The sequence below is a fragment of the Monomorium pharaonis genome, chromosome 9 (genome assembly GCF_013373865.1).
Source record: "Monomorium pharaonis isolate MP-MQ-018 chromosome 9, ASM1337386v2, whole genome shotgun sequence".
Lineage (NCBI taxonomy): Eukaryota > Metazoa > Arthropoda > Insecta > Hymenoptera > Formicidae > Monomorium > Monomorium pharaonis.
The window spans coordinates 8839254-8863372 of record NC_050475.1 but is presented as its reverse complement, the minus strand read 5'-3'; the positions used below and the strand labels follow the sequence as shown (position 1 = coordinate 8863372).

Below are 24119 nucleotides of genomic sequence, written 5' to 3'. Positions count from 1 at the left end.
TTATATTTTATATATTCAAATTTATAAATATTTAAACTGTGTGTGACAAAATTTAATAAAGTTAAAAAATTTTGTTAAATTAATATCTTTTTTCTCAGCGCATCTTTACCGTTGTCTGATTCATACAGTTTATACAATAATTTTGCGAAAAACTTTTACCATCATGTAGATTATTACTACTAAAATCGGAGAATGAAGAAAAGATTTGCGAAGATATATTTCAGTGTAAAGCGATAAATACATAATGTTCCACCGCGCAGGACGAATCAAAGAGTTATCGGATACTCCAAATGTTGCGGACGAGGTCAATAACTCGTACGCACCAATCTTGCATCATACTCGCTCTACTTCCGCAAGGTAATACATGGCTCACCTGTTCCGCCCGTGGTTTGTTTTTTTCCTCTTGTTCTTTGCTGAGATCCTCAACGAGGTCATGGAGCAGCCTGATGTCCTGGGGGCTGGGGGAATCGACCCTGCCAGCCCCCACGCTCATTGCACTATGGGGCGCCAGTTCACACGAGTCAACAGCCTCCTCCTTCTCTTCCTCTTCCCCCTCCTCCTCTTCCTCCTCCTCCTCTTCCTCTTCTCTCGCCGCCGCACTGGTTTCACTGTAGCTATCCCAACAACCTTTAACTAGAGTCCACTCCCAGTCACCGTCGGTTACCCTTCTGTCATCATCGCTCATTTATAGCATTCAAGCAGTTTCGGATGAAACTTGGACTCGACGTCTCGTAAGATATCTTAATTTCTTGATCCTCGCTCGACGTAAAAGAACGGTTGACAGATACTTAATTATTTAAAACCTGACTGAAAGACGCTTATTCCTCTTTGTCTGACAAAATGGTCCGGCGGGACGTACCTTCTTTGCTTCCTTCAGAATATTTATACTTATTCTCAGGCAATTCTTCTACTTGTTGGTGGCACAGTGACATTTAAGGTGACTTAATTGCCGATTTAATTGACTGCAGCGAAAAAAGCTAGTAAATCTTATACTTAAGATGCAACTATTCTTGACGCATTTTTCTTCTGGATTTTTCTTTGTTCTTCTTTATGGTACGTAAAAACGCAGTAATTCTTGAGCGTTTACTTTTAAAATGGACAGCTCGAAATGCGTTTATTGTCGAATTAAGCAGTGTTTGCAGTTTCGCGATCCACAAGTGAATCAGAAAATATAAGTCCTCACACGTTTAATAATCTTAATTTGTTGCACATTTGCTTGTTTACAGGTGCGCGATATATATGGCTCTTCGTTTCTATTAAAAGTTTGCAACAATTACTATTAATTTTCATAAGAATTAAGAAATTATTTTTTAAATAAGAAACTAGATAATTTGATTTCTTTGTTATAAATCTCGAGTTTCCAAATTTTATTTGAGAAAATTTGTGCTTTTACAATTTTTTTCAAACATCGACAAATAACTCTTGAATTTAATAATGTTTGCAAAAATTCCATGGAAATGATTGCATTCATATATAATTCTTTCAAAGCAATATGAATGAATAAGGTAAGAATGCCTAATATGAGACATGCTTAACATAATTTTAAATATTCAATTATTTTACAAACCCAACTACTTTTTAAAATATTATTGCCTTATGTTTAATAACTGTAAAATCTCATATAGGTAGCAGTCGTGTTGTACATACACATGTATAATGATGTGTACAAAGATTTTGTTTACATCGCTCACGGCAAGATTTTCGGTACTTAAAAGATTTGTAAACAATATAATTTAATAGCAATAATTTGATATTTATTTTGAATATGGTTCTAACATCAAGTATAACCATTAAATTGTATTGATTATTTGGTCATTACTTTAAATATTTTAAATACATTTCAACATTTATGTGACTTATGCAGTTCTTAATATGAGATACCAGAAAGTTTTAATATAAAGTACAATACAAAAACAGAAAATCTGAATTATTTCTGTGGGCCTTTTATTGAGAAAAATAATTTTAAATTTTGAATTTAATAAGTTAATTTTTAGTCAGAATTGAAGTTTTTATTTTCTGTTACTTATTTTTTATTTTTTAATAATTTATTGATAAAAACTGCTTAAAATTTATTACATTTATATAATTATAGTAAAAAGATTTTAATTGAAAGTGTATTCTTTTCACATATGATTTTCTAATATAAAAATATCTCATATTAGAAGACTTACTGAAACTCCTTTCTCAAAACTGATGAATATTTGAAGCCTGAGAAAAATCATCATAACAAATGAAATACACATTTAAGCCATTAATTTTAGTCATACTTAAATGTACTAACTATAAAACCACGTAAAAATTTTAGGTTAAATGTTACTATTCAAGAAACTATAAGCTTTTAAAGAATGCTCATAATAGGCATCTTTACTTTAAAGACCAACAATCAATAAATTAGAGATGTTGTGAAGTCTTTGAAGAAACTTTAAATTAATTTATTAATTATAATGACTAAATTTTTAACAATAATAATTATAAGATTACTGCATGTTTCAATTATACTTTATTAGCATTAATTTTTATAACAAGTGTAAAAATATAAATAGCGAAAATATATAAATATATACGGAATTAAAATACAAAAAAATTAAAATTATAAAGATAAAGATAAGATTGTCTATTCGATCTATAGCGGATTTTGGTTTTAAATAATTTTTTGTGCATTTAATGTTTCTTGCTTATATGTACATATAAACTGCGCACCAATATTTTTATCAAACTTGAAACATGGTTACTAGCTAAATGTCTCAGCCAGGATATTATTTTTCGCAATAAATTATTTAGTTTTTCGGAAAAATGAAGAGAAATCTTATAGATGCTTCTGAGCCTCAACATTTTAGCTATGTAGTATTTAGTATGTTTCAAAAGTGACAAGGGTCGGCGCGCAGTTCATGTAAGCTTTAAAGAAAAAAATTTTAATAATAAAAATTACTACGTACGATAGTAGCCAAAAATTTCAAAGAATTATCATAATAAAAATATCAAAGAATACCATAAGTAGTATAAATACCATGGTGGAAATATACAAGGTGAAGCATTGCATATAATGGCGGTATTATGGGCGGAGAACCAATCAGAACTGCCCCAAACCAAAAGCGGGAATTCAAAATGAAATAATTTCAATCAAATAAAAACACAGTTTTGCCAAATTAAAATAATTATATTAATAAATATACGTATACATCAATCCAATTTTTGCAATTTTTTATAAAACAGCTTGGCATTTTCATTAATTTGACACTTACTATCAACTGTCACTACACTGTCGTTCACTCTGCAATCTTGTGTCGGCCATAGTGGATTTTATGTTTGAGGCACTTCTGATTGGTTGATTGCTCCCTCTCTACTTTTGAACGACTACACATCCACCAGAATGCTTCACCTTATATACTTCCACCATGATAAATACTATAGTAATTTAATGAAAAAAAAAATAAAAATTTTCGTAATTCCTTGCCTGGTCTGCTTTTACTATTTACCATAGTAATTTTTACTATAAAATTTTTTATAGTATAGAAATATTAACCCTAGAATATCTTACCGAAGTAGTTTTGTTGCCTAATGCGAATTTAATTTTATCTGCTAATTTAATGGATAAAGGGATCGATTCATATATATAACACCGACCATAATTCAATTTAAAGTCTTAATAATCGAGAGAGACTAGTTGGCGTCGGAACGTTATTAATTTCCGAGCAGTACAAATATAAAGTAAAAATCGGGCACGCTTATATCCCACCAAACACCAAGTTACATGTAACGTACCTGTTAGTTGTAATTTCCCACTCAACAATGTAATTGTAATATAACACGTGTGTTATATTGCAATTATATTATTGAGTGGGAAATTACAACTAACAAGCACGTTACATGTAACTTTGTGTTTGCTGTGATCCCAACCTAATGTTTGTATGCATTTCGTTCGGATAATGGAGAAAATTTTATAGTAAAAATTACTATGTATGAGTAGCCACGGATCATAAGAGAAATTTCAAAGAATTATAATATAAATAGTGTAAATACTCTGGTATTTTTATGAAAAACATAGTAAAAGTTTTCATAATTCGTTCCTTGGTCCGCGCTTACTATTTACATAGTAATATTTACTATAAAACTTTTCGTATACGAAACACTGTTTTTTCGTGTTTGTATCCCTTCAAAGAGCAAACTGCCCTTTGTTTGCAGCGACTCCGCGTCTTTGTTCCCCGATCTAAAATACCGCAAGATCTGTAGCCGATGCCGACGCCGTGAGATCTGTCAGTCGATGTTGACGCGATATTACAATTACTTTTAATAATCGTCACAGCAAGTGTCCGTTGGAACAAAATGTAAACATGTAAAGTCTAAGGCTGCGTTCCGAAATTTACTGAAAATGTATAGTACACGTAACATGAACTATAGACTTTCAGTACTGGCAGTGAATTTCGGAACGCAGCCTTAAACTCTACCTGTTTACATTTTGTTCCGACGGGCACTTATCATAGAAAGAAATAACGTTCTTGTATATGAAAACTGCAGGACGATACAGTGTGGCGAGTGTCGCTTAGAGAGTCATAAAAATATTTTAATTATTTTTACTTTAATAATTTATTTAAAAAAGAAACATTTTTTTACAATTTTATAGCAATAGAAATAAATGTTTTTTTTTCCATTTCTCTTCAACTATCGTTTTTCCAACTTTTATTTGTCAAAATAATTAAACTTTTTAAACGATACCTATTTTATCCCGGTTCTAAATCTATCTTTTATCTTTTGAAAACTGTTTGGTTTTTTAATTCGTAAAAAATTGACAAAAATACAATAGATTTTCAAAAAGAAGTCATTTTTGTGAATTTTTTTTAACTTTATTTTGTTTAAATTAATTTTTAACGTGTTTAATAATAATTAATATTATTGTAAATTATATTATCGTCTTCGTCATTCAAAAACAAAGAAATTCATGTAGAACAATAGTGATTTCAATTCTTCTGTTCAATGCAGCACGTTTGCGAAGGAATGGGGTACATTTTTAACCCAGTATAACGTTTGAAGTTGGAAAATATAGGTTTATCGTTTTAGGTTAAATTCACAAAAAAGCTATTATTCTGCACCAAGATTCGCTGCAGACCAAATAATCAATCTCATCTTTATCTTTATGTTTATAATACTTATCGGTCAAATATATATCTTATCCTTGATATATATCAAATTAAAATAGTGAAACATTGTTAGACACATAATTCTTTCAGTTAAATAAGAACTCAATAAAAAACCATTATTATAGTTAAAAGCATATAATAACCGAGGTAAACCGAGAACATTATATACATTAAATTATATACATATCCAGTCAGCAAAATGTTGTCAAAATGTTAGCAGACTGGCAATAGAATATCAGAAATGACAGCAGAAATCAAGCAGAACTTGACAGAACCTGACGTGGGATTGAAAGCAAAAAATAAGCAGGACCTGCGTGATAGTCTAACAACAGATTGGCAGCAGGCTCTGCTGTTTTGTAACAAAGTTCGTTCGATTTCTACTGCCAGTCTCCAGATGTAGAATGTCAACAGATTCTGTTAATAGAATGTTAACAAAATGAGAGCTTAGATGAGTTCAGTCTGTTGCAAAGGACATCAACAGATTCTATCAGATTTCTGACAGCAGTTCGCTGACATCGTCAAATATTACAAAGTTTGAAATCTATTGCTCTTCTAGAATCAGGTCTTGATAGCAGACTCTACTTATAATTTATTTCTTCGGGTTTGACTATCAGAGTTAGAAATTATATGATATACTTGGGTCGTTTAATACGTTCGGAAATTTTTTATGAAATGGCAGCATTCATTTATTGACGTCTGAAAAGTTTCACTCTTAAACCCTTCTAAACTAAAAAACTATGCTCAGTTTTTTGTAAACATAGTTCAGTATAGTTGAGTTCCTAGTAAACAGCATTGGGATATGATTAGAACCGTAAGGTATCAAAAGAAAATTAAAAAATTCTATAGACACAATCGTATAAAATGAGTTCCTTGAATACTAGAGTTTCCTATTATGATCACATATCACTTATCCGATTTCTCTGCGCTTAAGATTTCTTCGTGACGGCAATAACGGATTGTAAATTGTAGATGTTGTCATAAAAATGGAACTTTTTCCCCCTTCGAGAGATTTTCCAGATTTTCAAAAAAATTGAGAGTAGGAAGAAGTCGCACGAGCCCAAATTCGGAGAATAGGATTCAGGAATCAATTCCAAACTCAATTCATATAATTTGTCATTAATCAGAATTTGTTTTTTTATTTTGTGACAATTGCTAAATCGCTTATTTCAAATGATCGAATGTAAACAATGCATCACTTTCGATTGTTTGGAGGGGTTTAAAGAGTGAAACTTTCCAAATGTCACATTAACAAGTAAATAACGCAATTTCATAGAAATTTGTCAAATTTATCAAATAACTTTCGTATTGTAAAATCAGTAATTAAAAATAACTACTTATATAATACAAATGTAAACGTAAATGTAAACAAAAACTTTAAATTTTTCTTAAAATCTGTTAAGTTTAAAAACTACAATATTTTTATCATTATTTTATCGTTAAAAATTTTATTATAATTAATTGATTTGAAATTCTAGAAAGAAATTCTACATCTAATTCGTTGTTGGCCTTATCTTTTTATATTGTTTTGGCATAATACGTGCATGTCATATTAATATTTTGTTACTAATAATTGTTTTTATCTTTTGGTTACCAAAAGTTTCTCGTTCAGTTTCTGATTTAGGGTGCGTTCCACTTAAAGCTCGCAACGACCGTAGAATCATTTCATCCTTGTTGGTTATCAAATATTAAACAAGGATAAGCAACGCTCGCGAGCGTTGCGGGCATTAAGTGGAACGCACCCTTAAGGACATATTTCTTTTGTTAATGTATACGTTTTGCAACAAAACGGTTATGGAAAAATTTTTTTGAACGAAAATATTGCCTTATTGCGTGCTTGCGTGCGTTAAGTCGTTCGTTGCGTAGTTAGATTTTATCTGATGCTGGTTCAATTTTAAGACTTCTATAATGTGTAAGGAAATTTTATTTGTTTGACATTTAAGAAAACAATCAACTTTTTCTCGGAAAGTATTTTTTGAAAACGATTATGGGTAATAATAATTGCGTGTTTCTTCAGTAATAACTTTAAGTCATTAAAACAAGATAAAAATTATTAGCATTGTTTAATTTATCAAGATAATATTATACAGGGTGTCCTAAAATATGTGGGTCAACGCTTGTAAAAAGGTAGAAGGGGGGGGATCGACATGAACATAAAAATCCAATATTGTCTTCGGTTAGATCCACCAATAATAGAAATATTAACGTATGGAATCTGCAAGTAATCTAATTAATTTCTATCGTAATTGTGAACAGTAAATGAAAGCTTATTATACATTCACGAAAGATTTTTTCTTCCATGTTATGGCTCGAGCGGATCGAACTCTTCTCTCGGCGCGCTCTCATTCGCATAATTTGAAAAATTAATACCTCGATTATTGGTGGACCTAACCAAAGACCTAACCTAACCCTCTTTGGACAATATTGGACTTTTATGATCATCTCGATTCCTTCTACTTTTTTACGAGCGTTGACCTACATATTTTGAGACACCCTGTATATTATAAAAATGTTACAATATATTAAAAAAAAAAATGTCCAGTTTTAAAAAACTGTAATTAATATTTCATAAAAATAAATTAAACTATGCTATTAATTATGCATAATATTAAAATGAAGGATGAAGATAAAACTTGTACGTTAGCAAACATCGAGTAAGCAGCTTTTTGCATGATATAGTCATTTTGCATTCTTGATGAGGGCCATATGACGATGGAAAGTCCATCATGCAACGATGTGATTTGCATTGCAGCAATTTTACGATCTTCCTAGTTTATGCTAAACGGTCATTGATAACATCGAAGTTAAAAGCTTCCGGAAAGCCATTATTGTAGCGAAGCCTTTGTGATGAACATCGCAAGCGAAATGTGCAATTAATTAAAATGAGCGATAAACTAAATGTCTGCTCTCTTGTGCAGACATCTTTGTTTGCGAAAATCGTCTGCATTCGATGAATAACAATACATTTATTCTCTTTACGAATTCGCGATTGTCGTATTCGACTACGACTAACAATTGTCTATTTCGAGTCTTCTTCTTGATATCGATAATAAAAGCGGGACTAAGTCGCGAAATAATGTAAAAGTTGAAGGGGCAGTGGGAATATCATGGTAAAGGCAAGCGAATGGATTCTCGTGCGTTCTTATGCCTATCAGCACTTGCATATGTACCTACACACACAGAGACGTAGGCGCGTATGCACGTGGTAGCTTGTATGTATGCGTGATGTTAGCATCGCAATGCAAGGACGCCAGTCATTGATCACCTGGTGGCTATGACCTTCGCCAGTTCGCGTGGTAATGTGGCCGTGTATATGTCGTCGCTGCAAATGCTACCTTCGGAGGAAGAAAAGACGAATCTCGTCGGAAAAAACATTTCTTGAGCGCCTCCCGACGTCGGTTGATACGCGATTGGCAATTAATCACGATAAGAATGATGGTTTCCGAGCCGTCCGTTTCAAGTTACAACAAGAACTGATTGATTTCCGACATTGGAATTATACGATCGAACTCGTGCAAAGGTTTTCTTTGGTTTTCCTCGAAGATAAATGTTATATCCTCGCAAAAATAAATTCGTGAATTCGTGAAAATCATATTAATGTAAATATTTTATTGCTTTTTTTTACAAATTTAATACTAGTAACTAAACAATTCTGTATAAATAAACGATTTAAAGATAATATAAAAAGTAATGATTTATTTAATTCAAATCATCAATGAAATTATATTTTATTTCTTAAAATAAGATAAAAATATTTATTTCTAAAAAAACTATTTATGCTAAAAAATTAAATTTAAATCGCAGCTTTGTCAACATGTAGATATTAGTCGGAAAATATTTTGGTCCCTTCAAATCTCTGTAGTAGGTTGCTTCAAATCTCTGTAGTAGGTTATCGATTTTGTCGGTAAAGGAAAAATGGACCCTTCTGGTATTAAGTCTAGTTTAGTCTTAACTTAAATCCGTTAAATTTGCACGAAATTAATTTGAATCCTCGTCATATTCTTACGAATAAGTTCATCATAATAGTCCAGAGATTGAACATGAATTTCCAATCTTTAAGAAAATCTAGATTTATACATTTGCGAGATATTTTTGGGTGCGTCCATTTTAAGTCACAATCAATGAGTCATAAATGTTTATTATATATTTTAAAACTTCATATTTCCAGTTTATATAATTTTTCTTTATGAAAATTTATGTCGTTAGAGCTGAATGAAAAATTATAATAATTAATATACGACAAGATATAAAGTCTACAAATTTAATTGATCATAAGCTCATGAAATAACAAAGTAAAATTTAAAATTAATATCAATTTTAGGTGATAATATCGAGACAGTTTAGACAATACACTGTTCAATTGCATGTTAATTGCTTTAGAGACGTTGGAACGTGTAAACAAAAGTTTATGACACTTTCGTGGTAACTTTCAATAGTACTAAGATGTTAATATAAATGATCGCAAAGAATTTAATGAACACACAACGTACAGAGATAATTAATGATAAGAATGATAGAAAAGTTTGCGTTTGTATTAAAATGCTAGAAAGCTTGCATGAAAAATGCTCAGTGATTTTGAAAGAACTATTTCTTACATAGAAGCAGAAAGAAAATCTTGAGAGATTTGGTACACGAGAAACCGATTCAATAACGCTGTTACACCATTTTGTCTGGGTTGCAGGGCATAACAGTTCGTGTGACGCGAAAGCGCAGAGAAGCACGTGGACATGGACAGGCACGTACGTGGCATTTCTTTTAGTAGAATAGATGACTCGCGTCACAAGTTTGCAGCGTAATCCATTGTTACGAACTTATGGAAAAATATGCGATGAATAAGATAGGTAAATCATGCGTAGGGCGTGTCAAGTTCATTTTAATCGTGTAAACAAATTTTTCTCCCGAAAAAATAAATTCTTTTATGGCAGATTTTTTTCTTAGGTTTGATCAAGATTGTCACAATCTTTAAGTCCGTAATCCGTAACTGTACTGGGATCCAACGAATCTGAGACGCTCCGCAAAGACCTATGATGAATGATGCAGAGGAGGGATGGACAAAATTACTTGGCACAGCTTGCATTGAAGCACTGACCGTGATTAATGATAATAAATGAGAAACGGTTTATCTCGCTAGGCCGAGCAGAATTACCGGTAGATTTATAAAAATTGTAAATAGGTTTCCAAAACTCCATGCATAGTTTTATGTAAAATGATCTATGATATAAGAAATAAAATTATTACAGATATGGAGATATAAGGGTACTTTTCTGTAATATTGTAAAATATACAAATTTATAAATAATAAATTTTATACAATTATAAAATTTTTATTTTAGATTTATTATGTAGCAAATATTTTAAATAAAATTAAATGCTTCAAATCTGTAGTCTTTCAAGATGGAGCTAATTACATTTTTCTGCAATATTTTATTTTATATATCTCCGATACATTTTAAAATACGTAATCAAATCACTTTAACATTTCGTGCGTTATTCGACGACATGCAACAAAAACTTTCTCTTTTATCCCGTGCTCGAGTATTTTGTACTTTTATTTGTACTTTTAACTTTGCGATTAGAAAAGCTTCGTTTAAAGCACACGCTCACATCGTTCGCGGCTCAACGTTCACTGTCGCCATCGATTGAAACCGATCCCTTCGTCGTTGTCGTTGTCGTCGATGCACGGTTCTTTCTCCTTTTATTTCAGGATCACGTTCGAGCGGTCGGTGATCCCGCGTCTATTCGACTCTCGCAAATCCCGCACGATAATCGATCGACCTATCTCACGAGACGCGTCCTGGACTTGATATCAGATGTCCCGAGAAATCGTGAAAATAATCCCCAAATTTTTCGAGCTTAGCAGCACAATTGATTGGCCCAATATTAGTCCAGTATATCCCAATCGTTGGCCAAACATGTGCTGCTCGAGAACGATGTTTGCGATCATTGACGATCAGTACCGTGGACCAACGGACGATAGTCCTGGAGAATGACGGTCTGAATTTTATAAAGCGCGGCTCGCGAACGATTCTAATCACTCGCGGCTAAGTCGATATGGGTACTGTTGATCGGTATCAGTTGATGTTCTGTCATGATCTCGCACAAGAACGCAACGCAAGGAAAGGATCGTTCGCGATTCGCGCGGGCCGCGAGAACTGGGCACGGACTGGGCGCGACGTCGAGTGAATTGATCGGCGAGTTCTCGCACTCTTGCGGAACCCGCGGACGTAAGAAGGCCGCTGTCTTGTCACTGTTCGCATGTGCGATCTTCTTTCGTCGAGAATGTGGACGGAGTGGCGAGTGAATGACGACACCTGCTACGTGCTAGGCGGAACGGGAGACACTGCGACACTGATTGGGGCGCCCTGTAACGGGAGTCCCGTGAATTTCTCGCGGCCCTTCTCTTTCCCTCTCATTCCGGCACGCGTGCGCCCCGATAGGTCGCTCTTTCTTCCTCTTCTCGCGCGTTGCCATAGCTGACGGGCAATCCGCCAGCCAGCGAGCAGCGAGATTCGTTTCTTCCTCCTCAACACGTCGCGATTGACGTGTACATCCGTACTTCCGGTACGTCTTTGGCACTACGGAAGATGCTCGGATGCTCGTCTCCTCGTATTATCTCTTTGAATTTGCAATAAACGCGTGGACAACCGGACTTACTGAATACTCGAGAATTAACGCTACTGAGATCTTCAGCGAATTATAATTATAGTAACGACAGTCACGTTGAGATAAAAAAATTGTATCAACAAGATTCTTTTTGAAGATCGATTTAATTAAAGATTTATTATTGCAAGTAGAGGATTGATTGGCATTATTTGTTTTAGATAATTAGTTAAATATTCGTGTTGTGTCGCTTATTCTGCTATTATTTCATCCTTACGATCAATCCACTTAAATTTATAGGACGTACATTTATTTCAAGGATGTCATGTACCACGTAGCTCGATATGTCTTGCACGAGCCATTAATTAGCGTTATTAATTAATCATTCTCGCACTATAGTTTCTCGTTTGCCTCCTTCTCATTCGTTACTTCTCTTGAAATCGGTAACACAACTCCGATTAATGTTAAAACAAAACGTAACAAGATCCGTTATTCAATCGTGAAAAAGTATCTCGGAATGTCTATTCGATGTTTACGTGCTATTAATTATTCTATTACTGGCAACTGTCCGACTCTACATCGTATCTGTTTCTTTCCTCGAGATTGTAATTTCTCGGAAAATTGTGAAAGCTCGGATGAGCACACTAAACAAGCTTGCACAATACTATTCTTGGCATTAAATCTCGCGCGTTTTTACACATTGTGACACGTGTACGACGAAAATGATATAAAGCTGCAACGAAATTTTATTAGGTCGCAGTTCTCAATAGAATTAAGTACAGAAAAGAACGATTTTGTTAAAGTTAATTTAGTTAAAATTTTAACTAAATACACACACAAATTTGAAAGTAATCTTGTCAAAATAATTAAGAACAATGCTCGAGCAATGCTGCAAAAAAATTTGACATTTAAACAATCAGCTTAATTGCGGTTTACATAATTATTATAATACTCCAACAAAAAATACATATTTTCAAATTTTTATCTCTACACAACAAAAGTTTTTTTTTTTTAGATAATTTAGCAAAACCTTTTTTTCTGTATACAAGATTAAGCGTTTCAAGTTTGGATTAAAATTTCGAGAGAATTTTTTACGACACATTTATGGATATTTATGTCGATAAATGTAACAATATTTTATCATATAATGTCAAAGTTAGCGGATTATATTGCAAAATAAAGGAAAACAGTTCCTGCGCAGCTTTAAAACGAAGCTCTTAATGAAAAACATCAACGTTGCTGCGAGTCAAGAAAATTGATTTATTGGCGTTGATATAATTATTGCAACAACACCTGAATACATGATAAAAATCTCTACAATGTTGCAGTATTGATTATCGATATATCGGAAAATTCGGTGGCTATTCTGGTTTATATAAATAACTGAGAATGTGACAATAGCTCTTCTCTTGTTAAGTTACGTCGCGAAATGATGATCACGCCCGCTGAAATGCCGCTTGGAGGAATAAGCGTCCATAATTCAAACGTACGTTCGGAACAACCGCGACTGCGAAGTAATGATCTAAGTTACGACAACACCAAAGTGACACATAAATATATATGTTACGACTTCTTGAAAGCCCATGAGCTTTGCACGACTTTGACCAAATTGGATTTGCATATTACAAAGTACGGTACGTTTCAAGAGACAGTTACAACGTTAAGGGAAATAAACCCTTAATCTAATCTTAATTGCTTCATGCATGCAAGAGTAAGGTTTCGCGTCGTAATAATTACACGTGTATATATAATGTCTTCTAGTTCTAATAAAATTCTAAGACACTTGATTCATTTGAAAGCAATTGTCACTAAACAGATAGTATCTTTAAAAAATACTAATATGTTGGAACAAATTGCAGAACAATCAATCGATGCTTAGAAATTGTATTTTCCGCATTAAATATCGCCTTATATATTACGTTATGCTTATACATAACAAAGGATCAATAAAAGAAAGGCACCGAATTTGCAACAGTTTCCTAAATTAGAACTCCTTTATTTGTTGAAAACTAAATATCGCATTATACAAATACCGATAAAAATACGATCTGTTTAATTAATTAAAGAAATAAAAACCTATATTTTATACATTCATATCCTTTTCTTTATAAAATTTGTTAAAAACAAATTTGTCAAAAGCGAGAGTTATATTTGCACAATTATATTCTTTAGACAAGTCTAACGAAATAACATTGAATCTATAGTAACTACAAAATTCAGGTAAGATGTATAAATCAATACAATGTAACATTAATACATCGATTGTATACGGATTCCAAATTAGGCGCCCAAATTAGACTTCGTCAGATACTCTTTTTGACATGTGTCACAAAAACATTAATTATTAAAAAAATACGAAACAGTATTATAAAAATTACTATACCATTTGATAGAAGATACTTTCTAATTTGTATTCTACTGTATTGTACTTTCTAATATGTTTTCAACAATGTTTTTCTAACTATTATTTAAGAAATATTGTTCAAAACCAAGTGTTCCAAATTCAATGTCTTTCCCCTATATGTAAGTACAATTTATTGTTAAAAAAAATTTGAGTAAATTTTTCAACTTGATCAAATTTCTTCTGTTCAATTTTTTATATATTTAATTTAAATACATAAAATACTCGAACCACAAATAAATTTAATCAAATAGAAACATCCAGTAAACGTAATAATTTTTTTCTCAGTGTATATCAAAATATCATAGAAATTAAGCATTTTTTTATTCATCAGTATAAATTGAGATATTGAGATGGTAAATTTTAATATGTCATACAATTATCTTCCCGGTTTATTATAAACCCTCATATTCTCCATATCGCGATGCAATTTAATTTTCTTTTCTATCTGGTGACGTTAATACAAACAGGGAATTTTGCATTGCAGCGTTATTGCTTTAGCATGACATGTACAGATTTATCAGATAACAGACTTTCCAATTTTTCGCTTCACTGATAATATTAATTTGCGACATCCCAACGGTCCTTTCTAAGCGTGTATTTCTTCGGAGCTTTTTATCCTCGCAGTGAGCGCGTCAGTATCTTGCTATAAAACGTCATTTTGCGAGAATTCCGGGCTGTGGGAGATTTCCGCCTACGAGACTGCGGCACAGTCGGATTGGCGCCAGTCAGGGCCGTATTAATGTAAGGCAGTGTGTTAAAAGGACACTCGTGTGCAAACAATCCTCCCTTCTGTATCCACCCTCTTTTCCTCTACGTATTGCAGTTCTGTTAAATATTTGAAAGCAAATACGTCCTACCACATTGCTCATGCATCGGGACATGCAGTCACGTGCTAAATGTAAAACGAGAAGATACCGTTTTAATAAAAAAAAGTAAGACATGTTTATTTTCTACAATAATAAATAATCCAAATTAATTTGATGTGTAAAAATTAACGGAAAAGAACAATGGATAAAACGGACCGATTTTAGTCCTGAAGTGACAAGTAAAAACAGTATGTTCTTTTTCATGGTTTTTGAATCGGATCTTAACCTTTAAAAATTTCTGATTTGTTGAAAAAGTAAAATTAAAATCAATATATTACTCCTATTAAATATAAAAGAAACAATTACGATAGCAGTATGTTAATAAAAGTGTATAACTCCGCACCATTTTATTTACATCTTTTGTTCAATCAAATAGTTTGCAAATCTATAAAAAGATTTTTTTTGTAGTAATTTCACAACAATTTATAACAAATGCTATATATATATATATATATATATACGTGTGTGTGTGTGTGTGTGTGTGTGTGTGTGTGTGTGTGTGTGTGTGTGTGTGTGTGTGTGTGTGTGTGTGTGTGTGTGTGTGTGTGTGTGTGTGTGTGTGTGTGTGTGTGTGTGTGTGTGTGCGTGCAATTCTATTAATATTGTTAATTTCGTAATTGTTGCTTTATTTATTGCTTACTAACTTTTGATTTATCAAAATAACAAATTACGCAGAAATCAAGTACATTTCCTTACTACGCCAATTATGCAATTTGTTTCTTGTAAACGAAAACAGAAAAAACTCGTTTCGAAATGTTCCAAAAGCATAAGAAATTCATTAATTTGATGAAAGCATTTCATGATGAAAATACGTTTTACTTGGTATCAGTAAAGAGATTTAACTTCTCGGCGAACTCGATCTTTAATTCACGAAACTGAAAGTGGATAAAGTACTCCAAGTGGACAAAGGTACTATACATATCTTTGACCCAAAGAATGGCTAACGCTTTTATTTCCGAAAAGTGGTCTCGTGCCAATTTCAATTAACATTGGATACATTACCATAGTACTTTTAACTTTCTCTGCCATCTCTCGAAACGTTGTCATAAAAAAACTTCAAACTTCAAACTTTTTACTGTACATACAAGTACAAATTTCATTATACATGTAATAAAGAATCTTTCACGGTAATTCCACGTAATAATTACTAGAAATACATGTTTTTAACCTTACTTTTTCTAATTTTTTTATTTCTCTCATAATTTCTGTATTCTATTCATAATTAGTAATGGAAACATCGGATAATTGGATAGTTCAAACAAATCAAATGCCAAATAGTTCAAACTTTATCAAATTAAAGATATTATTCATCCTCAGATTTTAAATAGCATAATGATACATCATACTAATTCCTTTGATAGGTTTAAGTTAAGAATAAATAACCTACATCACAAAAAATTGGAATGGCTAATTCAGAGAAATGAAATACTTAATATCAAGAAAATCAAACCAATTAGATATTAGTCCATAAAATCATTGAAAAATGATTCTATTGAAATTTTCTTAGACCCGAATGAGTTCAAGGACAAGAAGAGGACCTCCATATCAGAGACAAATAAGAAGTGATTTGTGAATCTATCTTATACGAGTCACATCCCGGAAACAGTCTCGAATTTATTTCAACTGAGTAGTAATTTCTGCCTTCTTCCTCGATTCAATGAAAAAAGTAACGTCCACGAGGTCATAAAAGATTTGGAAAACTATAACAAATATATGGACCTGGAAACAATAACTAAAATGAGAAATGCGGTCATCCCACAATTACATAGATTTTTAACAAAGGATTATAGTAAACAACATTGATAAAGAACTTTTGAAATTACACAAGACAACCATTGAATTTTGCAAAATAAATCTTAATGTTATTTTTATTAGAGCTGACAAAGGTAATGTCACGGTTGCTCTGGATAAACAGAAGTATATTGCAAAAATGGAAGAAATTTTGCAAGATAAAAACACATATACAGTTATTAAAAAAAAACCCGAGTTGCATGCTGGAAAGAAACTTAAACAATATGTTAAAGAATTGGTTACGCAAAGTGTTTATTCAGAGAGAAACTTATTGGACGCTTCATTCAAGTGACTCCATTTACCTAGGCTTATGGCCTTCCTAAAATCCACAAACCGAACGCACCTTTAAGAATTATTGTTTCTTCAGTAAACACTGCCCTATATCCACTTACAAATTACATACATAAAATTATTAAAGAAAGTCTACCAATTTATAATAGACATGCGATGGACAGTTTTAGATTGTACAACGCTCTCTTGGGTAAAAATATTTATTGAAAGAAGACATTTATTGAAAATAATACCTCCATTCCGTTAGACAATTTTATACATGCCATAACCTTTTTCACGTTTAACAATAAAATATATAAGCAAACATTTGGAACTCCGATGGGCTCACTTATGTCACCTATTATGGTTGATTTAGTGTTGCAAGACCTCGAGGACAAAGCGTTAAAAGCATTAAAAATCGAAATTCCAATTTATTATCGATATGTAGATAAATATTCTATTATCTGTACCGCTGACAAAAACCACTGAAATTGTCACCATGTTTAACAGCTTCCATTGTAGACTTCAGTTCACTTTAGAACTTGAAAAAGACCGTTGTCTCAGTTTCTTACATAGGCATAGTAAAAATAGACCGAGCATTCCGCTGTATAAGCGTGGTACATACAAAAAGAAAGAGAAAAGATGTAAGACGAGCTTCTTTCTCTCTCTGACATCATCGTAGTAGGGAGAGCCTGACAGGGGAAATGATAAATCGACGCGAGGAGATGAGGAGAAGTGCTCCCCACTTCTCCGGCATTAAAAAGAGATAGAAGCTCGTCTTACATCTTTTCTCTTTCTTTTCGTATGCACTACGCTTATACAGCGGAATGCTTGGTCTATACTTACTATGTCTATGGTTTTTTACATCTTTTGATGAGAATGGATGACAACAAGATTATAATTGATTGGTTCTATAAAAATACGTTTTCAGGAAGATATTTGTCGTTTTTCTCGCATCATCCTTGTTGCCACAAAATAGGAACGATCTATAACTTAAGGGTGTATCGAACATATAATCTTAGACAAAAGTGCATGAAATTTGAAATACTTAAATATCTACGCCTAACGCATAGTAAATCTAGATGTAAGAAACTTGAATATGTTGTACGATAGTTGGAGTCTTATTTTTACTCTTACAAAGGTATTTTTCATGTATTTGCGATTTTTTTCACTTATGAGTTTAAACTTTTGACAGTGAAAATGCACAATTATCTCAAGTTATATTTTATTTCTTTAAAACGGTGTAGTGAAGACAATTGAAACTTGGCAGATATTTTCATCTATTCATATACTAGATGTACAAAAAAATTCAAAACACTGGTACTATTTCTTCTATATTTTTTTAGCTGTTTCATCCGTCAAGATCGTCTTTTTCCATAAGATAGAAAAGGATACCATGTAAAATCAGTGAAAATTAAAATAGTTATAACTCAGCAACCGTTTAGTGGATGCGTTTTCAATTTTTTGCAGTACATTAGGGAAACTAAAAGAACAATTTCACAAATTTTTAGCAACTTTGTACCATTTTGAACTTCAGTCCAATACATCTTTAATAGATAGAGCAGTTTTGTTGTCAGATCTGTTTGAACTGTTTGGACTCACTTCAACAAAAGTTTTAATTATTACAGTTCAAATCTATTTTTTTTTTTTACTTATTAAGAGGATGAAAATAAGGGTCAAACTTGATCAAAGTTAATAATGTACAATTACACAGGACCACAAAATTTTTTCAAAGGTTGACTCGGACCAGACCAGATATTTCTTACGGATTTTGGGTCGTTGAAATCAAATCAGAAGCCCGTCTAACCTCATCACGTTAGATTTTTTATTTATTCGAGAGAAACACCAAAATTGGGGATAAAACATCAAGTAATTTGAATAGGTTAATAAGTTTATAAGTTCAGAATTTGTGAATCTAGGGTTTATAAGTTTAAGGCTCATGAGTGAGTTTATGAGTTTATAAATTCATGAGTAAACGAACAATGTTTCAAATGATTATGACCTGTTACATGGTGTTTTATTTCTCTAATTTTGGTGTTTTTTTTTTCAGATAAATAAAAAACCTGACGTGAGTTAAACATAGAGTTAGCTTCGAATTTGATTTCAGCAACTTAAAATCCATAACAAATACCTGATCTGGTCCAAGTAAATTTCCAAAAAAATTTTGTGGTATTCCTGTGTTATTAGTAAATATCATTAAAAAACTTTGTATGTATTTTTTTTATAGATTTAAAAATCCGTTTTCATTACATTTGCGTCAAAAGTTGTCTCTTTCGTGTAACTTCTTCGTGCGTAAAGTCGCCGATTTCTACATGGCACAGTTTTCTCAAACAAATAATTTATTATTATACAGTTTTAGTCTTCTAATAGATAGCGGAAAACTTTCCAGCATAACTTTTCTTTGCACGTTTGATTATTTTTCATACATTTGCCTTCGTAACCACAATCGCATACACATCATCTAGCGACAAAATAGTACATTGTGTAACAAGAGCAGAAAGTCAGTCTTTTTAGCACGAGTACGTACACGTGAAAAACCTGCACGAGTGAAAAAGACTGATCCGCCCGTGTTGCACACCGTATTTTTTATTACTTGTGCATCGAAGTGTCGTCGCTTGAGTGCCTTAGATCCTCACGAATTGACAGATTAGTCAAGATTAGATTCGCGAAAGTGACGAAAGATCGGTAATTCTATGAGAGTTACTGTATACATGTTGTCAGATGATTTGCATGTGACTATGTTAAAATAACGGTTTAAAAAATAATCAAACATGCTAGAAAAGTCGTATTGGAATGCTTTCCGCCCCGATTCACCATTTATTAAAAACTAAAAACTGTGCAATAATGTTAAAATGCTGAAATCAGCGATTTTGTATACAAAAAAGTGACATAAAAGGATCCACTTTCGATGCATATGTAACAAAAAATAGTACATGCTCGGCTTTTTTCCCACTCATAAAAAAAGTCGACTTTCCGCATTTGTTACACAACGTACTATTTTGTTACATGTGCATCAAAAGTCGTTCTTTTCATCCCCTTCTTCCGTTCAAAAAATCGCCGATTTCCCACGGACTAATTATCTTAGTCAAATATTATAATTTCACATTATTGTTCTATCAATTGATAGCATAATTCATGGAGAAACGTACTTTTTGTTATATGTGCGTCGAAAGTGGTCCTTTTTTCACCTGTTAATTCACACTTAAGAATTACACTTCGACGCATAGGTAACAAAAAATATCGTGTGCAACATGTACGGATACGCACTTGCGTTTACTTCCCGCACTTATAGGCAATAACCGACTCATCACTTGTTACATAATGTACTAATTTTCACGACTTTCATACACAATCATCTGACTTTTCCTACGAACAGGTAATTTTGTTTACGTCTGCCTTCGTTATTATATTTGCATGCGCAACATCTCCCGACGTGTATACGGTAACTTTCGCAGAATTACTGACGTTTCGTCGCAGCTACTAGTGATCGTAGAACAAAATGCTCAAGAAACCGCCGAGTTAATTCAAGGACGACTTTTGTGCACTTGAATAAAAAAAAAAAGTGCGGATTGGTTATTGCCCATTCGTTCAAAATCACCTTCAATTCTATTTTCCGCACTCATAGGAAATACCCAACTTTCCATATTTGTTACACAATATACTATTCCAGAATATTAAAGTACACGTATTATCAGTCTGTGAATTGTATCTTATATTAAAATTTTTTTTATATTCTACTTATTGATGTTTTCGGATGTAACAAACTGATATTATAGACCAATCATTGCTTAAGTTCAAACTGTCTTAACTGTTCGAAATAAAACTCAATACTCATTTTTTCTCTTGCAAATTATTCAAATAAACCAAACATATAATATGTCTACATTTTCGAGTCTCAGTCATTAATGAGAATCATTAATGATTAAAACTAATTACGATATTAAAATATTTCACTTACCTGAGCAACTTTTTCTCCCATGTTTGGTGTGTGCATCGCTCCTTGAAAGTACTTCGCAGATCCATTGTCTTGTAAAGAAAACTGTAAAATAATGCATTAATAAATTAATATAAATATAATAAAAAATAAAAAGGATATGCATCCATTCCTTTTATATTTATTAACATTAAATCCACACGCACACAATATATATATATATATATATATGTATATATATATATATATATGTATATGTATATATTATGTATGTATATTAAATATAAGAAATAATTTAAACTAAGAGGTGTCCGCTCGAAAATTCAAAATGTTAGGAAATTTTGCAAATATGTAGAGAGTATCATGGTATTTAATAAATTATTTCTTGTTTGCTGCCTAAATCCTTTATAAAAAGATACAATTAATATCTAAAAATTGATCTATTTTTTATTTTGATTACTAGATTTTGATAAGTTTGCTAATATACAAATCGCATTACAGAAATTCTTTTGTAAATTTTATTTTATTTTATTTTATTGACAAATAATAAATGAAAAAGTATCCCTCCTCCTTCAATAGAATTTTTCAAGAATAATTTTACTTCTTCAGAGCGAATTTACTTAACAAAAAAGTGTATTTTATATTAGAATATATTCTACGTATTGCCAAAATGTTTTAAATTTTTCACTTGTGTGCAAATTAAAAGTTAAAACATGGGCGATCTTCGTGTTTTTAAGTAGAGTAAACAACTTACTTTGTGTTTGATAGAATCGGGTCCCATCTGACTCAGAGACGGCGACTTCCTGTCCCTGGACGTCCGCCATTTCTGTAAATCGCTTTCAGAAGCGACGCCAGGAAAGATTTTCGAATGTTTCGCTGCTACAAAAATAACAAATAACGAATGTAAGTTTCTTTACAAATTGTGCTACGCAAAAAAGGTGAAGTGTCATTATTATCATTAATCCAAAATCTATAGGCGTGAAATACAGGCTCGATTAAATTAAGTTTATTCGAATCTCAATGAATCCTTAAAAATAATGTTTAATCAATTAAGTCACAAGTGCAATTGTGATACATCGCTAACCGACAGACTTTCGATGTATTTAATGATTATGAAAGAAACTGACAGTGTAATAATCTAATACAAATACAGGCACATGTGTATTCGTGTCTTAAATGATATAATTCTTCCGGTTCAATTTTACAACATTATGTATACTAATTTGATATAAATACAATGGTACAACGAAACGATATCATATCCAAATAAAAAATTCTATACTAATGTTTTGTTTTAAAATGATGGTGTTTTGTAATTAATTTCAACACAATTTTCCCACATCTAATCTATAACCGCCTTCTCTCCTTTATATTGTTACGTATATAAATCATATTTGTTAGAAAATATTTAATAAAAAAATGTATCAAAAAATATTTTCTTATTATTGTATTTTAATGTAGAATAGTTCTTGCTAAGCATTCTTTTTTTAGTTGATTTGTCCCATTTATAAACAAAGAAGGAAGGTAATTAGTAAGCGCGTTTTTATGCCTCCTTGGGATTATCAAAAATCAATTTTTTTATTATATAATTATTAGGAATGTCAGAAACAGCTATTAGGTAAAAAAAAAACTCGACCACAAAGCCAAATCCAATTATTAGTCCAGATATACTATTATTATACCTAAGCTCTTTTCATGATTAATAAGTGACTTAATAAAATATTTTCATTCATTATACTGCCTTACCATCATATTAAAATTCATTTTTTGATTACAACATTGTCAATCTTCATCAAGAGTAAAGGTAAATGTAGCTGGTTTAAAAAATTAATTTTTTATTATCCTGATATATGAGTATTCATATTCATAACAAATAGATGATCACTATTGGTTACTTATACTTAAGTCTCTATATCGTGTCGAGGTTATGATCATTTAGAGGTTTTAATTTTTTTATATGCTATTATTATTTTTATGGTGTACTTTTGTAGATTAATTTTCTTTTTGATTATGTCTTTTATTATGTTTTTTATATGCTTTGACAATGTCGTAATCTAAAGTAATTTAATATAATAATGACAAAGCAGTATAATAAACAAAAATATTTTATTAATATTATTCATTAATTATGAACATAGTTTAAAAACATACAGTAATATATCCAAACTAATAATTAATTTTATTTTATGAGTAAAGTTTCTTCTTACCTATTTTTGACATTTCTAATAATCATGCAAAAAAAATTGTTTTTTGAAAATTTTTTTAATCCTTCTTTCAAAAAATTAAAAAAAATCATTGACGTGCTTTTAAAATATCACTAATTTTTTCAAGTTTGAATTTTTTTATGGTAAAATTTTTCTTATAATAAATGAAATAATTATTTATGATAAATGGAATAAATCAGATAAAAAAAGATCTCTTTACTACTTTTGACAGTATAAGCTACTTAAAAGAAACATTTTTTTACTTTTAGCTTTAACACTCTGTATTTTTAAAACTAATTGTAAGCCGTTCCCGACATATGGTCATATAAAGTTATCTTGAATTAATAAATATGACGTAAATGTGATGTAAAATTAATGTGACGAGTCATTTCTGTTTGTGCAAATAATAATATTATAAAAGATTATATTGATGATCGCTTTGATCGCCCACAGCTTAACGAATGGATAAAATAACCGAGCCTATATCTCTCTAGAAGCATTCAGAGGTGTTAATAAAACAAGTTAGTTAATCCGCACTAGAAGCTGCATACCTGTGAAAAAGAGATCGTTTTATTGTTCATAAAAATCGCACGAGACGATTATATATCACGTGACAATGCGTTAATTAGCTGCTACATCTGTACTATATGTAATATATATGTATAATGGAGGAATTCTTGCTGATGATTTATACAATGATATATGAGATTGTTGTTGATCATAGCTCCTCGCGATTAGACACGCTTCACATGATTCTGCGATCAGTACGTAACTAATGGCACTTCAGGCAAATGCCCAAAAATGTATCATGACATATGCGTTTGAGTAAAAGAAACCGTGAAGCTGAATTATTCTTGTCCTGTTGTAAAGAAAATCAGTTGAATTTGATTCTCAAGCAGCTAAATGTACTCGAGCGGG

The 24119-nt window shown here is 31.7% G+C and overlaps 1 protein-coding gene and 2 long non-coding RNA genes across 13 annotated transcripts in view; 1 reads left to right on the top strand and 2 right to left on the bottom strand.

Annotated features, from left to right (window-relative positions):
* Window positions 1-24119, bottom strand: part of LOC105831066 (potassium voltage-gated channel subfamily H member 2) — a 179066-nt gene that overhangs the window by 61104 nt on the left and 93843 nt on the right. For all 11 annotated transcript variants that reach the window (XM_012670922.3, XM_036291884.1, XM_036291883.1 and 8 more), the window contains 2 exons: window positions 21752-21876; window positions 21022-21102 (listed from right to left, as the gene is read on the bottom strand). In XM_012670922.3, coding sequence (XP_012526376.1) covers window positions 21022-21102; window positions 21752-21876 — 206 coding nt within the window. The remainder of the gene's footprint in view (window positions 1-21021; window positions 21103-21751; window positions 21877-24119) is intronic.
* Window positions 4637-11504, bottom strand: LOC118647288. Its single transcript, XR_004964589.1, has 2 exons — window positions 10737-11504; window positions 4637-7035 (listed from the first exon to the last, which is right to left on the bottom strand). It is a non-coding gene; the product is annotated as an uncharacterized LOC118647288 (long non-coding RNA).
* LOC118647287 lies at window positions 8474-10445 on the top strand. The gene is made up of 2 exons (XR_004964588.1): window positions 8474-9973; window positions 10071-10445. It is a non-coding gene; the product is annotated as an uncharacterized LOC118647287 (long non-coding RNA).